At 45.0% G+C, this 14,450-nt stretch overlaps 1 protein-coding gene across 2 annotated transcripts in view; it reads left to right on the top strand.

Moving 5' to 3' along the window:
• The window catches only part of XYLB (xylulokinase), a 509,150-nt gene extending 495,080 nt beyond the window's left edge, over positions 1–14,070 (top strand). For both annotated transcript variants that reach the window (XM_063921841.1, XM_063921840.1), the window contains exons 18-19: positions 6,721–6,815; positions 13,905–14,070. In XM_063921841.1, coding sequence (XP_063777911.1) covers positions 6,721–6,815; positions 13,905–13,976 — 167 coding nt within the window. In that variant the 3' untranslated portion in view covers positions 13,977–14,070. The remainder of the gene's footprint in view (positions 1–6,720; positions 6,816–13,904) is intronic.
• Positions 14,071–14,450: the final 380 nt, after the last annotated feature.

Genomic DNA, 14,450 nt, shown 5'->3' with positions numbered 1-14,450 from the left:
CGGGGTAAAAATATGTGTATAGTGACCGAACTGCAGACTAATTAAAATGACAACAAATATGATTAGAACGTGTGTTTAATTGTTGATCTAATTGCCCACAGGGACATATGAATACATTTGTGGTAAAGAGAAGATTTAGGGAAATAAAGAGTTGAGTTATTCTGTGAGGTGTATGGACACTATTGTGCATGATTATAAGAAGACATCACAGGAGTGAGAAATTGTTTAAAGAAAGCCAAGTTATCTTTCTTCATAAACGGCATCCTATTTTCCAAGTAACCCTGTTTACTATTCCCTCATTATCGGTGTCCTTCTAACAGCCGATCCTTTTAATCATTTGGATTCCTGGTGCTTCTTTTGACAGTCAGCAGCGGAACAGGTCAATATGGTCAGTGAATAAACATTTGTCAGTAGTCGGCAAAAAACAAGGAAATACTGTAAGACACAATGCCAAGTATCAGCATAAAGACGCAATGCCGAGTATCAGCATAAAGACACAATGCCAAGTATCAGCATAAAGACACAATGCCGAGTATCAGCATAAAATTATATATTTTAATCCAGGTTAAAACAGTTAGCATTGAATCAATTCAATACAGTATATTGTTTCATTATAATTCTGCGCTGTTACACACAATATATTATTATTATTATTATTATATTTGTTACAAGGCTTTATGCTTTTTGCTGGAATAGCATTGATGAGATTCAAAGCTGCATATTTTAGTTGTGTATGCTGTCATTACAAATATAGGCTGGTTATAATATAAAATATCTATATAAAGAGAAGAAATATATTATGTACTTGTCTGGCATGTAACGTCAACAACAGAATCTCATCATGATCTGAATGGCGACCTGGACATGTGACATGTCAACATTGTGTATGCCGACCTAGTGTTTTTACAGTGTAATGTTGGATACTCGCCTGAGTGATAGATCTGCTGCCCGACCAATGTGCCAACCGATACGATTTGGTAATTGCTATGCACAAACGATTCTGTGCATACACACATACCAATACTTTGCCCGATATGTCTGGCCACAGGGGGGTGATACGAGATCCCAGCGTTGAGGATGCCGGTGGTTAGAAAACTGACACAGGCATCCTGACAGTTCTTCGTAAGGAAGTTAAGCCTACTGCTTACCCTCTCCCTAACCCTAATCCTCCCTACCTGTAGCCCAAACCTAACCCTCCCTCCCCACAGCCTAACCCTAGCTCTCTCTTCCCGCAGCCTATCCCTAACCCTCCCCGCAGCCTAACCCTACCTCCCCTCTCACAGCCAAACCCTAACCCTCCCTCCCCGCAGCCTAATTTTAACCTCCTCTACCACAGCCAAACCCTGACCCTCCCTTCCTATAGCCTAACCCTAACCCTCCTTCCCTGCATCCTAACCCTCCCCCGCAGCCTAACCCTACACTCCCATCTCGCAGCCTAACCCTAACCTCCCCCTGAAACTTCCGTTCGGGATGTTGGCTGTTGGAAATCTGCATTGGGATTCTGAGCGGTATCAGGATTCCGGTGCTGGTCTTCTGTCCACCAACATCCTGAGCGTCAGATATCAGTATATTTGCAATATATATCGGCATCGGCTGTGCTGTAGGGCTGACGCGATATGTCTGTGAACAACGTTGTTCACAGACATATCTTCTGTACACCCTTGCCGATGCAGTATGCGGGATGTCGCTCGTCAGCTGAAGGAACAACGTATCGCATAGTACACCTAGCATTAAAGCCCTAACCCTAACTGCAGTCTAGATAATAGAGATGGAACAAGCACCCTAGTGTAGTAGTTCCTAAAACACAGTATTTGCATAATATAAATAGGTATTCTGCGTACCAGATATTCAATTTCCATAGGCATATCAAAGAGTAATTCTTGTCCTCTCCATTACCAATAGCCTCTGGTCACAGGGGTCATAAATTACCAGACCATTTGGCAAAACCAATCTCGAGCCCTATCCGTGGGGAACAACTTTTGTGCCTTCGCTAGGAAGCACCTTCTCAAATGGGCATAAATGCAATACTGCATCGGCCAGTACAGTATATTGTTATAGTATTGAATAATGATTAAGGTTGAAAACTTAGAGATGTTGTTCACTGTAATAGGCCCTACACACTGGACGATGGCCCTCATTCCGAGTTGTTCGCTCGTTATTTTCCTTCGCATCGGTGCGATTTTCCGCTCACTGCGCATGCGCAATGTTCGCACTGCGACTGCGCCAAATAAATTTGCTAAGAAGTTTGGTATTTTACTCACGGCATTATGAGGTTTTTTCTTCGTTCTGGTAATCGGAGTGTGATTGACAGGAAGTGGGTGTTTCAGGGCGGAAACTGGCCGTTTTATGGGAGTGTGTGAAAAAACGCTGCCGTTTCTGGGAAAAACGCGGGAGTGGCTGGAGAAACGGGGGAGTGTCTGGGCGAACGCTGGGTGTGTTTGTGACGTCAAACCAGGAACGACAAGCACTGAACTGATCGCACTGGAAGAGTAAGTCTCGAGCTACTCAGAAACTGCAAAGAAATTTCTATTCGCAATTTTGCGAATCTTTCGTTCGCAATTCTGCTAAGCTAAGATTCACTCCCAGAGGGCGGCGGCTTAGCGTGTGCACTGCTGCGAAAAGCGGCTAGCGAGCGAACAACTCGGAATGAGGGCCCATATTACTGAAAGATATGAAGGATCTTGTTCATTAATGAACGAGATACCGTTCATATCTTTCAGTGTGGAGGCACCAGCGATGAACGATACGCGACCCCGCGCTCGTTCATCGTTGGGGCCCCGTTGCTTGTGCATGCAGGCAAATATGGACGATCTTATCCATATTTGCCTGCACTGCTACGGAGCCGGGTGACGGGGGGAGTGAAGAAACTTCACTCCCCCTGTCACTGCCCCCCTGCCGCCAGGTCGCCCGTCGGCCGTATACTCAGCGGGGGATCGCATAGTGTGTAGGGCCCTTAAGTTGTTGGAAGTTAGCCTCAAACTTATTTGTGAATAATGGCATTTTGTAGTAGCATTCACAAATGTATCTGTCTAAATATTTGTACTTGGCCATTCAATAGGAAAACGTTGTTAATTAGCTAGGTGGTGAAGGTGATCATTTAGCAACAGGTAAATCTCTTTTTGTGGAGGAATTTTAGGGGTTTGTTGATTCTTTATATAATTATGAAAAAAAAATAGAATTTATTAGTAATAATGCATGAAAAAGTGGGTTTACTTTATATGCATGCATAGCATATTACAGTCTGCACCCAGGGAAAGTAAGAGAGAGATATTCTCTGCAAGTGTCTTTCTAGCACTGGCATTGGGGCGTTTCTAGCACCACCCATGTCATTTCATGTAATCAATCCCCCTCATCATCATATGTCGCCAATCTACCCCCATGCCGTAACCCACCCAATCTCTCCCCTGTTAGGGATTCAAAGTTAGTTAGAGCTCAGAGTGTAGGGGAAGGTGCCAATATATCTTGTGAGTGACAGAGTACCACATTCCCCAACACTGTCATCTCATCCCAAGACTCTAGATAAGATTTTATATATATACCCTATATAATAGCCCAGAGTGAATGTGTGTATAACGCTGGGCTTGGCTAAGAGCTCTCATTGGGTTAGCAGCAGGTCTATCACACCCAGTCCACAGTTGATTGAGCAAGTAACACCCTCCCACACAGGTTACATCCAATGGGAGGCTCTGCCCTTTGGCTGCTGTGTGTTCCCAGAGCATGATTAACAATGGGGCTGAATTGCTGAATTTGGGGTATGAATTTGCATACCCCAAAATAGGCCCACTGCATCTACAGCAACATACCCTCCAACAATTTACACATAAAAATCGGTACAAATTCGAAAAGGGGGCACCCCTTTTCCTATACTTTCAATGGAAGTTTGGAGAGCCAAAAATCGGTACAGACCATAAAAAAAAGGTACTGTACCTGCCAAAAAGGTACAGTTGGAGGGTATGCCACTGCATCTGCAGCAAGTCTTTGCGCTGTAGATTAGGGGGGGGGGGAAATCCTTTTACTGCAGCATCCTATGTCCTGCTGCCAGTCCGCCTGCCCCCTCCAGCATCAACAAACCCCACTCCCTAGCAGCGGCGCAGGTGGAACAAAGCTGCTGCGGCCACCGGCATAGATGTGTATGAAAGCGGCGCAGCGGAAGGCTTTCATAGACCTCCCTGTGCCGCATACTCTCTGAGCCCCGAGCCTCCGCTGCGCGTGATGTCACAGAAGTGCCTCCCCGCCACAGCCGCACCCAGAGGCACTGACTCTGCAACACAGCACCTGGGCTGCCAGCTTGGATCCCCAAGATGGCTAATGTAATGGATAGAGTGGGTGATATCGCGGGGGGTAATGTCTGGACACGGAATCAATGTAAAAGGTGACAGTACTGTGCAGTGCAGTGGGTGTGCAGTGACACTGCACAGCACTCTCACCTTTTACATTGATTCAGCGAGTCAGTCAGTTCTGCCAGCCAGTTACTATTGTTAGCGCCGGTGTCCCAACGCGCTGCATTACAGGGAAGTAGACGCACTAAATAAACTACAGCTCCCAGCAGCCCTTAGCACTGACCTGCTGGGAGCTGTAGTTTATTGAGTGCATCTTCTTCCCTGTAATGCGGCTGGTTGGGACACCAGCGCTAACAGTAGTGACTGGCTGCTTGGCTGCTGTGCGAGTCTCCGGGAGAGCCACTGCCAAAGGGAGGACAGCAGCTTAGCTGCTTCCAGGAGGAGAAGCATGAGAAGCATTACCCGCCCCTTCCCCCCTCACAGTACCTCCGGGCCCCATCCGTGGCACAGCCACACCACCCCCCTCCACCACCCGCGGTGGCTCCGGACCCCCTCCCCCACCCGCAGCACCCCCGCACCCTCCCCTCCCCCACCCGTGGCACCCCCGCAACCGCTCCTCCCCCACCCACCGTGCGTCCGGACCCCCACCTATATATATATGTTACTGAGGATTGCATAAGCAGCATTTTAGGAGAAAGACAAAAAAAGATAATTTATTAGGGTGGCTAAATATTTAATAGTGGGCTTGCACATTCCCATCTCTGACTGCAGTCCCACAGAAATGGTGGCACCAGCGGCAGATCTTCATCCCAATCACCTGTTTCTTATTGGCCTGCTGATAGCAGTTCTACTGGACTGCGGGCCTAATTCAGACCTGATCGCAGCAGCAAAATTGTTCTGTATTGGGCAAAACCATGTGCACTGCATGTGGAGCAGATATAACATGTGCAGAGAGAGTTAGATTTGGGTGGGGTGAGTTCAAACTGACATCTAATTTGCAGTGTAAAAATAAAGCAGCCAGTATTTACCCTGCATAGAAACAAAATAACCCACCCAAATCTAACTCTCTCTGCACATGTTATATCTGCCTACCTGCACTGCACATGGGGGGGTCATTCCGAGTTGATCGTACGCTAGCTATTTTTTTGCAGCACTGCGATCAGATAGTCGCCGCCTATGGGGGAGTGTATTTTCGCTTTGCAAGTGTGCAAACGCCGGTGCAGCCGAGCTCTGCAAAAATATTTTGTGCAGTTACTGAGTAGGTCTGAACGGGATCCGGTCTGAAGATCGACAGTGTCTAGGTCGACAATGTTTAGGTCAACCACTATAGGTCGACAGTCACTAGGTCGACAGGGTCAGAAGGTCGACATGTTCTAGGTCAACAGGTCAAAAGGTCGACATTTAAAAAAAAAAACTTTTTTTTTAAACTTTTTCATACTTAACGATCCACGTGGACTATGATTGGATCGGTAAACCTTGCCCGAAGCGGACACGGTGCACTAGTTGGGGTTCCCGGTCACTCTACGAAGAAAACGACACCAAAAAAACCTCATGTCGACCTTTTGACCTGTCGACCTAGAACATGTCGACCTTCTGACCCTGTCTACCTAGTGACTGTCGACTTATAGTGGTCGACCTAAATAATGTCGACCTAGACACTGTCATTCTAATGATCCACACCCGTCTTAACTTACTCAGTCAGTCCTTGCGATCACTTCAGCCTGTCTGGTCACGGAATTGACATCAGACACCCGCCCTGCAAACGCTTGGACACGCCTGCGTTTTTCCAAACACTCCCAGAAAACGGTCAGTTGACACCCAGAAACGCCTTCTTCCTGTCAATTTCCTTGTGATCGCCTGTGCGAATGGATTCTTCATTAAAGCCAGCAACGATCCGCTTTGTACCCGTACGATGCGCCTGCGCATTGCAGTGCGTATGCATGCGCAGTAGTGACCTGATCGCTGCTCTGCGAAAAATGGCAGCGTGCGAACAGGTCGGATTGACCCCCATGGGTTTGCTCATTAGAGAACAATTTTGTTGCTGCGATCAGGTTTGAATTAGGCCCTGCATTTCCTTCTCTGCAGGGCTTCTGTACTCTCTATGTAGGGTACAGCGCGGATGAGATAAAGTGCAAGAGATGGCAGGCCACCTAGATGTACAGTAAGCAGTGTAGCCTGTGTAGATGACCACACACAGTCTCCCTAACACTACAGGCAGCACATGGCCCAGACTACAAAGATGTCCTGACACTCTAGGCTGCGGACTCCAGTATTCTGTACCCACCCTTCCCCCTTGGTGCCTCCCACACACCTGGCGACTATGAGGCTTAACCTACGGTATGTTGTCTGCAGGAGTTACACCATTCAATGAAGCAGTACATTTGTACAGTCGCTCCTTATGCAACTTCCTGTCCTGACAGCATTTGTTTCTGTATTTCAGGACTAGCTATGCATTCATCACCCTTGTCCGGTACAGATGTCTTCAAACCGGCTGAACACAGATTAGTAGTAACCCCAAGACCAGATGCAGAAAAGGTAACCAATAGTTTTTTTCTACATTCATTCACTGAAATAGGATGTTTTTATAAATGCCAGGGAAACTGATTACAGTGACATTTTGTTCATGGGACCACAAGTTATCATGTATCGCACACTGACACACATGTCAGCATCTTTAGAAACATAACGTTTGCAATAAAAGATTCAGGAAATATGTTGTATGTTATTATTACTTGAAATTGTAAATTGACCCAGTACATTGCATTCAGAATTACCCATGTTGTGCTGAGTATGGAATTGACTCTGTCATTACTTTTATAGGGGTGGTCTTCAGGTGGCCGGCTGTCGGGATACCGGCATGCCTATAGTCTGTGTGCATATGAAATGAAACGTTGCAGTGTATTCCTGGAAATCACTGTAATGTAGCATTTCATATGCAGATACATCCGCAGACGCACACAGAATATAGGCATGCTGCATATAATTTTAATCAGCAAAAGCTGCTTGTGCATCCTAGCCAATAGTAATGCAAAGCATTTTCATAAACAAAAGGCGTCCCAACATTAGCAGAGCTGCCAGCTGACTCCTGCCAGGGACTAGCGGCGGTGCTAGGGGGCGCCAGACAGAATCTTGCCTAGGGCATCATATTGGTTAGGGCCGGCTCTGGCGGTCGGGATTCCAGCGCCGGTATGCTGATCACCGGGAGCCCGGCTGCCGGCATACCTTACTACACCCCTTTTATAGATGGTGGGAAGGGGGAAGGGGGGATAAAAAATACATAGGCCTAATGGTTTTGATGGAACCCTACTCTGAACTGTAGGACTCTGAAATCACCCCCATTTTGTGTCATCTCTTCTAGGGGTAGACTATTCCACCCTGGGTAATCCTACGCTGTGCGCCCAAGATGGCTGCCACACCTGGTACCTTGTGAGGGTGGAATACACAACCCTTGGAAGTTATTATCCAAAATGCCTACACCAATCATGCATTATGCTTTCTGTGTGCTTAAGGTTTTCTTTTATGTCTGTGTTGCTGATCTATTGCTGTATTACTCAAATCCTCTGTATCATGTGCATTGTTTTTGATGTCTGTAAAGCGCCTTGAGTCCTGGTGGAGACAGCGCTATATAAATAAAATTATTATTATTATTATTATTATTATTATTATTATTATATTTCTCTGACTAGAGACAGTAATTGGCCTCAGGCCGGGTGGGTCATTTATTACCAGTTGCTGGGACAGATCATGGTAATGTGAGAAGTGACACTGATATCCTAGATTATAGCAAGGTACATTTACCTGTGTGACATTTCTAATAATGATTGTCTAATTCCACACAGGATAATGTGCATTTTCTAAATGTATCATATTATGTCCAAATTACTCATTAACAAAGAAACTTTTGAAATAAGTTTTTTAAGTTCTAAATATGATGTCTCCTCTACGCATTGCTGTAATATATACACATGATGCTAATAAATGTATAAGTATTACATAATATCTGAATAAAAGTGAGTGCGGATGTCATGTTTTATAATCTGTGAGTTCTGATATCATTGATGTAGCGTTCATTAGGAAATGGGTATATTTTAAAGGATAATGTACCTCTTACTGTAATGTATTATAGAGCTTGGAAGTCACACAGTTGTGATTCATGACTCATAGGGGGGAATTCAGATGTAGCGGTAATTTACCCCAGGTGATACAGGGTGGCAGCCTGTGGCTTTAATGCCTAGAGCTATTCAATTAGAGACCCTTTTTCTAGCCTGGTAAATTACCACATAGAATCTGGGATAAGTTCCCAGACCTATGGATTAACACGGTCGCTGCACCTACAAACAGGATCTTTAACGCTAATTTCTTTTCAAGCCTTTTTTCGGACAAAAAAATCCTTTTAATTGCAGCCTGCGGGCTGCCTGGTATCCGTTCAGATGGTCGACAATGTTAAGATCGACACTCATTAGGTCGACCACTAATGGTTTGACATTGACATGGTCGACATGGACAAATGGTCAGCACATGAAAGGTCGACACATGAAAAGGTCGACATGCATTTTTTTTATTAAAAAAATCCCTTTTTTGGAACATTTTCATACTTTACAATCCACGTGGACTACGAATGGTAACCTTGCCCGAAGCATGGCGTGCGAAGCGGTGCACTAATTGAGGTTCCCCGTCACTTTACGCAGAAAATTACACCAAAAAAACTAAAAAAAAAAAACTCATGTCAAACTTTTCATGTGTCGACATTGAATGTGTCGACCATTTTCATGTGTAGACCATTTGTCCATGTCGACCATGTCAATGTCGACCAATAGCGGTCAACCTAATGAGTGTCTTCACACGTAGTCCCAGACATAGGACACTATCCCTACTCAACTGAATTTAGCTGTTCAGCTTTAATACATCTCAATGTGTAAAGTGTGATAAAATATGTAGCAAAATAGCAGATACTGTACCTACAACTATATCTAACGTCATGGAAATGGTTCTCTGTGTTTGTTGTTGAAGACTAAAATTCCCAGAAACAATCATTAAAATAAATTCTTCAGACTTTCTAGAGAAAAATAAAGATATTTAGCAGCTATTTGTAAAAATGATCAATGTAAAAATATTATTGGTTTCAGTAATCAAAAATAAATGTACACCAATGTATTTATTGTTTTTTAAACAGTTAAGCCTGAATCATTTTACAATGAACAGATGGCATCTGCAGACAGGGGCCTCACCTTGCGTCATGGAGGAAATGATTTAGAGTAGACAATTTGGTAATTTACATATACACAGACTATCAGATTCTAAAATCTGGTTGTTATGAATATAGCCTCTTACCGTTCTGACACTACTTAATGGATATAGTAACTAAAACTGCTGCTTGCTGTTAAGTTTTGTCAATGTTTCCGCTGTTTGCCAGGAGAATGCAACAAGTTGCCATGCTGCTCTGCCGCCAATCCTGTCGTGCCGCTACATCAGTCTGATTATCGACCCTAGAGATGCTATTGTTAGCGGGTGTGGATCATTGAGTCGACAGTAACGAGGTCGACAGTCATTAGGTCGACCACTATTGGTCGAACAGTGACTAGGTTGACACCTGAAATAGGTCGACATGGTCATTAGGTTGACCTGGTAAAGGTCGACTTGGAAAAAGGTCGATGTAGATGTGTAACAACAAAATCAGGCTGACACTTACAGCATCTGTGTAATACAGGTCTTTACTCAGCATAAGCCAGACACCAAGTGGAAGTAACAGGAGACAAACAGGAAGTGAGTCACCTCGGCATGACATCATCTTCCATGATGCACAGCATGCATTTACATCCCTCCTTTCAAACTGGAAGGATGCAGAACATAGATGAAACAAATGCAACAATGTGACAATGTCCTGAATAGGAGTCAACTAGTACCAGGTACTCCTTCCCCCTCCATTCGAATAGATCAGCCGCAAGAATGGACCACAGAAAATCAGGAATGTCATGGAGCAGCATGGGCTCCCGTGGCAGGTGTGTACGCAAGGCATTGCAGGGTGCACAAAATGAGACAGCACGGTCAATGTCACCGTACATGGAGGGCCAGAACGTGGTTTCATGGGCCCTACGCTTGTTAGCCTCCAGTTCGCAATGGCCCTGGTGCATCTTCTGGGTGTAGAATATCTGAAGGGCAGCTCGAATCACGAAGCAATGACCCCGCAGGATGACACCATCAGACACGTTGAGCTCATCTCTCATACAGTAGAAGGAGCGAAGGCAGTGCGGCAGTTCCTTGGAAGAGGAAAGCCAGCCTTTGAGAATTACAGCAGAGAGACGTTGGTAAAGATCATCTGCAAGTGTAGCAGCACACAGCTCTTCCAGCTGCTTGGTAGGGAGCACCTCCACAGCCATGACCTCATAGTCATCCTCAGCAGCGTTCATTTCAGTAGTCGAAAGGAAGGCTCGAGACAGAGCGTCAGCAACGTACATTTCTTTGCCTCGCTTATATATGACATCCAGGTTGTGCCGCTGCAGCTTGAGCATCATGCCCTGAATACGAGAAGAAGCAGAGTGGATGGGCTTCTTCAGTATGGTGATGAGAGGCTGATGGTCGGTTTCCACAGTGACAGGATGGCCATAGATGAAGTCATGGAAACGGTTGCAGGCGAACACCGGTGCCAACAGTTCTTTCTCAGTTTGTGCATACCTGGTTTCAGTGTCAGTGAGAGCCCTGGAAGCAAAAGCCACCGGTCTGCGGTGTTGGAGGCACACGACCCCTCTTCACTGTGTGAAGCGTCGGCAGAGAGGACTACCGGATCATGCACGTTGAAGTATTGCAGGACCAGTGGATTTGTCAGCATGGTCTTCAGTCGATTAACAGCAGCCTTGTATGCGTTCAGCCAGCACTATTCTCAGTCCTGGTGGAGTAGCTGCCGCAAAGGTGCTGTGGTTTCACTGTATTTCAGAACAAATTTAGACAGGTAATTGGTCATCCCCAGGAATGGATGGCAGTGATTTTATTTGGATCCGGTTTGACGCCTAGACTAGTGAGCATGTGGCCCACATATGCCACTTCTGTAACTCTAAACTTGCATATGTCTGGGTTGAGCTTGAATTTCAAAGCACGGGCCCTTTTTACAAGTACCTGGTGCAGCTGCTGGTCGTGTTCTTCCTTGGTGCGGCCCCATACCAGGATGTCATCGATGATGATTTCACAGGGCTAGCCTGCAAACAGTTGCTCCATGCAACGCTGGAAGACCTCACTGCCCGTAGTGATTCCATAGGGCATGCGAAGGAAGACATACCGCCCTATCAGGGTCATGAAAGCGGTGAGCAGGGACGAAGCTCTGTCCAAATGGATTTGCCAAAATCCGCACTTTGCATCCAGGGTACTGAACTGTGGCACCTGGCATGTCAGCAATCACTTGCTCGATGGTGCTGAGAGGGTGATATGGACGCAGCAGTGCTTTGTTCAAGTGTACTGGATCAATACAAAGACGTACAGTCCCATCCTTTTTTTGATGCGGCCACCATGGCGGACACCCACTGTGTTGCTTCCTCTATGGGGGCAATGACACTCAATTGAGTCATTCTGTGGATCTCTTTAATGATTTTGTCTTTCATTGCGATAGGGACCCTCAGGGGGGCACAGACAGTAGGTACAATGGAGTCATCCAGCCTCATATGGTACACAACAGGAAGCTTGCCAACTGTACTGCAATCAAATAAATCCCAAAAGTCTTTTGTCTCTGGGACGGTCATCTGTATTGCGTGTACCTCAGGCCCCAATTTGAGAATGCCTAGCTTCATACTGTCAGGGAGGCCTAGCAATGGTTTAACCTTTTGATGCACAATGTGGAATAGCAAATCAGCACGGGTAAACTTTAGCTTTGTGGTACCCAGTGTGGTGATGATCTGGCCACCATAAGCTATCAAGTTGATCTTGTCTCGTGGGTTTATCTGTGCAGTTGGATCTATTTTACGTAGTTGTTTGTAGGATATGACATTGCACTTCGCTCCTGAGTCTAGTTTGAATATGGCCACCTTGTTCGTATGCTTTGTTCTCAGTTTGATAAATATTTTGCCCTTTTCATTCAAGTGGTCTACACTATCATGCGAACCGATTAACACCCTGGCTCCGTTTCAACCTGGTTAATCCACCGTGGTGTGTATGCCTGGACTTTTTTTTATTTGTGTGAAAGGCCTGCTATGGAGTATATGTGCCATTCCCTTTTACACCTCAGCCAGTTGTCAGCCACGTTTTCATCAAATATCAGTGGATCTATTCTCCTCAGACCTTGTGCCATGGTATCCCAGTTCTGACACCATGTAGATGTGTAACAACAAAATCAGGACGACACTTGCAGCATCAGTGTATAATACAGGTCTTTACTCAGCACGAGCCAAACACCAAGTGAAAGTAACAGGAGACAAACAGGAAGTGAGTCACCTCGGCATGACATCATCTCCCATGATGCACAGCATGCATTTACAGTCGACATGAGTTTTTTTATTTTATTTTTGTTTTTTTTTCCTTCATAATGTGACCGGGAACCCCAATTAGTGCACCGTGTACCCTCGCATGGCTGGCTTCACTCGCCATGCTTCAGGCAAAGTGCCTCGCTCCACTACCGCTGCGCTCGGCACAGGTTATTATTCCCAATTGTAGTCCACGTGGATCGTAAAGTATGAAAACGTAGTGAAAAACTCATGTTGACCTTTTCATGTGTCGACCTTTGCCATGTTGACCTAATGACCATGTCAACCAATAGTGGTCGACCTAATGAATGTCGACCTAAAGACTGGATACCATTATTAGCATAGATTTGCAAGGTGCCACCAGTGCTCGGCAGTGCCAGAGAGGAGGGCAGAATAAGACATTCATAAAACAAGGGCCTACAGTGTAGACAAAATGAACGCAGACATAAAACCAAAGGTTATGGAGGGCCCTGCTTATGGTAGAGTGTACTTTTTAGTTGGTTGAGGGCACAGGTGAAACAAGAAGAGCCAGTGGCTCAGAGGGGCATATTCAATTATATGTGAGTTACTGTCGCAGTATGCATTTATGTGCCAGTTACCATAGGATGATTCCGCTCACACCTCCAGGATGTCCTGTTGTTTGAGGTCAGTGTACAAAAATTCCAGTGTCTCCTATTTGGAGCGAGAATGAGACATACGTACAGACTGCAAGGCACAGTGGATTTTTTGCTGTACATATTGCCTTAGGACAGTGACTGTATAAAATAATTACCATAATAAATCATTCATAAGAGACATTGCACAAACTAATACAGAGAGACTGTGCAGTATCTATTAATTGAAGAGGTCACACAGACATTCCCTTGATACTGTACATCACATGGAAGTCTTGGAGGTTAGGATAACAGACTGAGGTCTAGTGCCTGCACATCTGCATAGGACACAGTGGAACTTCTGTACAGTGACCTCCTCCAACAATAGGACAGCGGTGTGTTATAATCCTGACAAGTGGTTGTATAGAAAATACAACTCACCTCGATACCTCAAGCACTTTACAGAGACAATTTTTATTAACTGTACGATATCAAGCGCCCGGAGCGCTCTAATATGAATAAAACTGTATTAGTTCATATTAATGAAAGTTAATGTCTATCCTTCTCTGACACTTGTTTTCCTCTAGATTTACCAGCCTTTAATGAAGCGCTATGCAGAATGTGAGAGTGCAGTGATTCAGGAGTCCAAGAACATGTAATTATGTCGGATATGGATGAAAATAAGAATATAAGCATTCCCCTAAGCAAATGTGAAATGAAAGCTGAAATGAATAAAGAACATGCAAAGGTTAATGTGTGGAATCATAATCGTGGGATGGGATGGCATTAAATATCTATCTATTTATCTATCTATCTATCTATCTATCTATCTATCTAAATAACATGCAGATCGGCACTCCTTGAATAATAAAGCTATTACCTGGGTGCCCTGCCGGTGTAGAGATTCGATCCCCAACATGAACATACCATGCTGCAGGCGGCACTCAACAGGAGTTTTCACAATAGCCAGACGGGTTTTCAATGTTTCAATTGCTTTAATTTGTATATAAAAATGTGTGTGTGTGTGTGTGTGTGTGTGTATATGTGTATATATATATATATATATATATACATACAGAGAGAGAGAGAGAGAGAGAGAGAGAGAGAGAGAGAGAGAGAAACAATTTATATAC

This window comes from Pseudophryne corroboree, chromosome 5 (assembly GCF_028390025.1).
Source record: "Pseudophryne corroboree isolate aPseCor3 chromosome 5, aPseCor3.hap2, whole genome shotgun sequence".
In the NCBI taxonomy this organism is placed as follows: Eukaryota; Metazoa; Chordata; class Amphibia; order Anura; family Myobatrachidae; genus Pseudophryne; species Pseudophryne corroboree.
The sequence above is the reverse complement of the archived record's forward strand: the minus strand, read 5'-3'. Positions and strand labels throughout refer to the sequence as shown.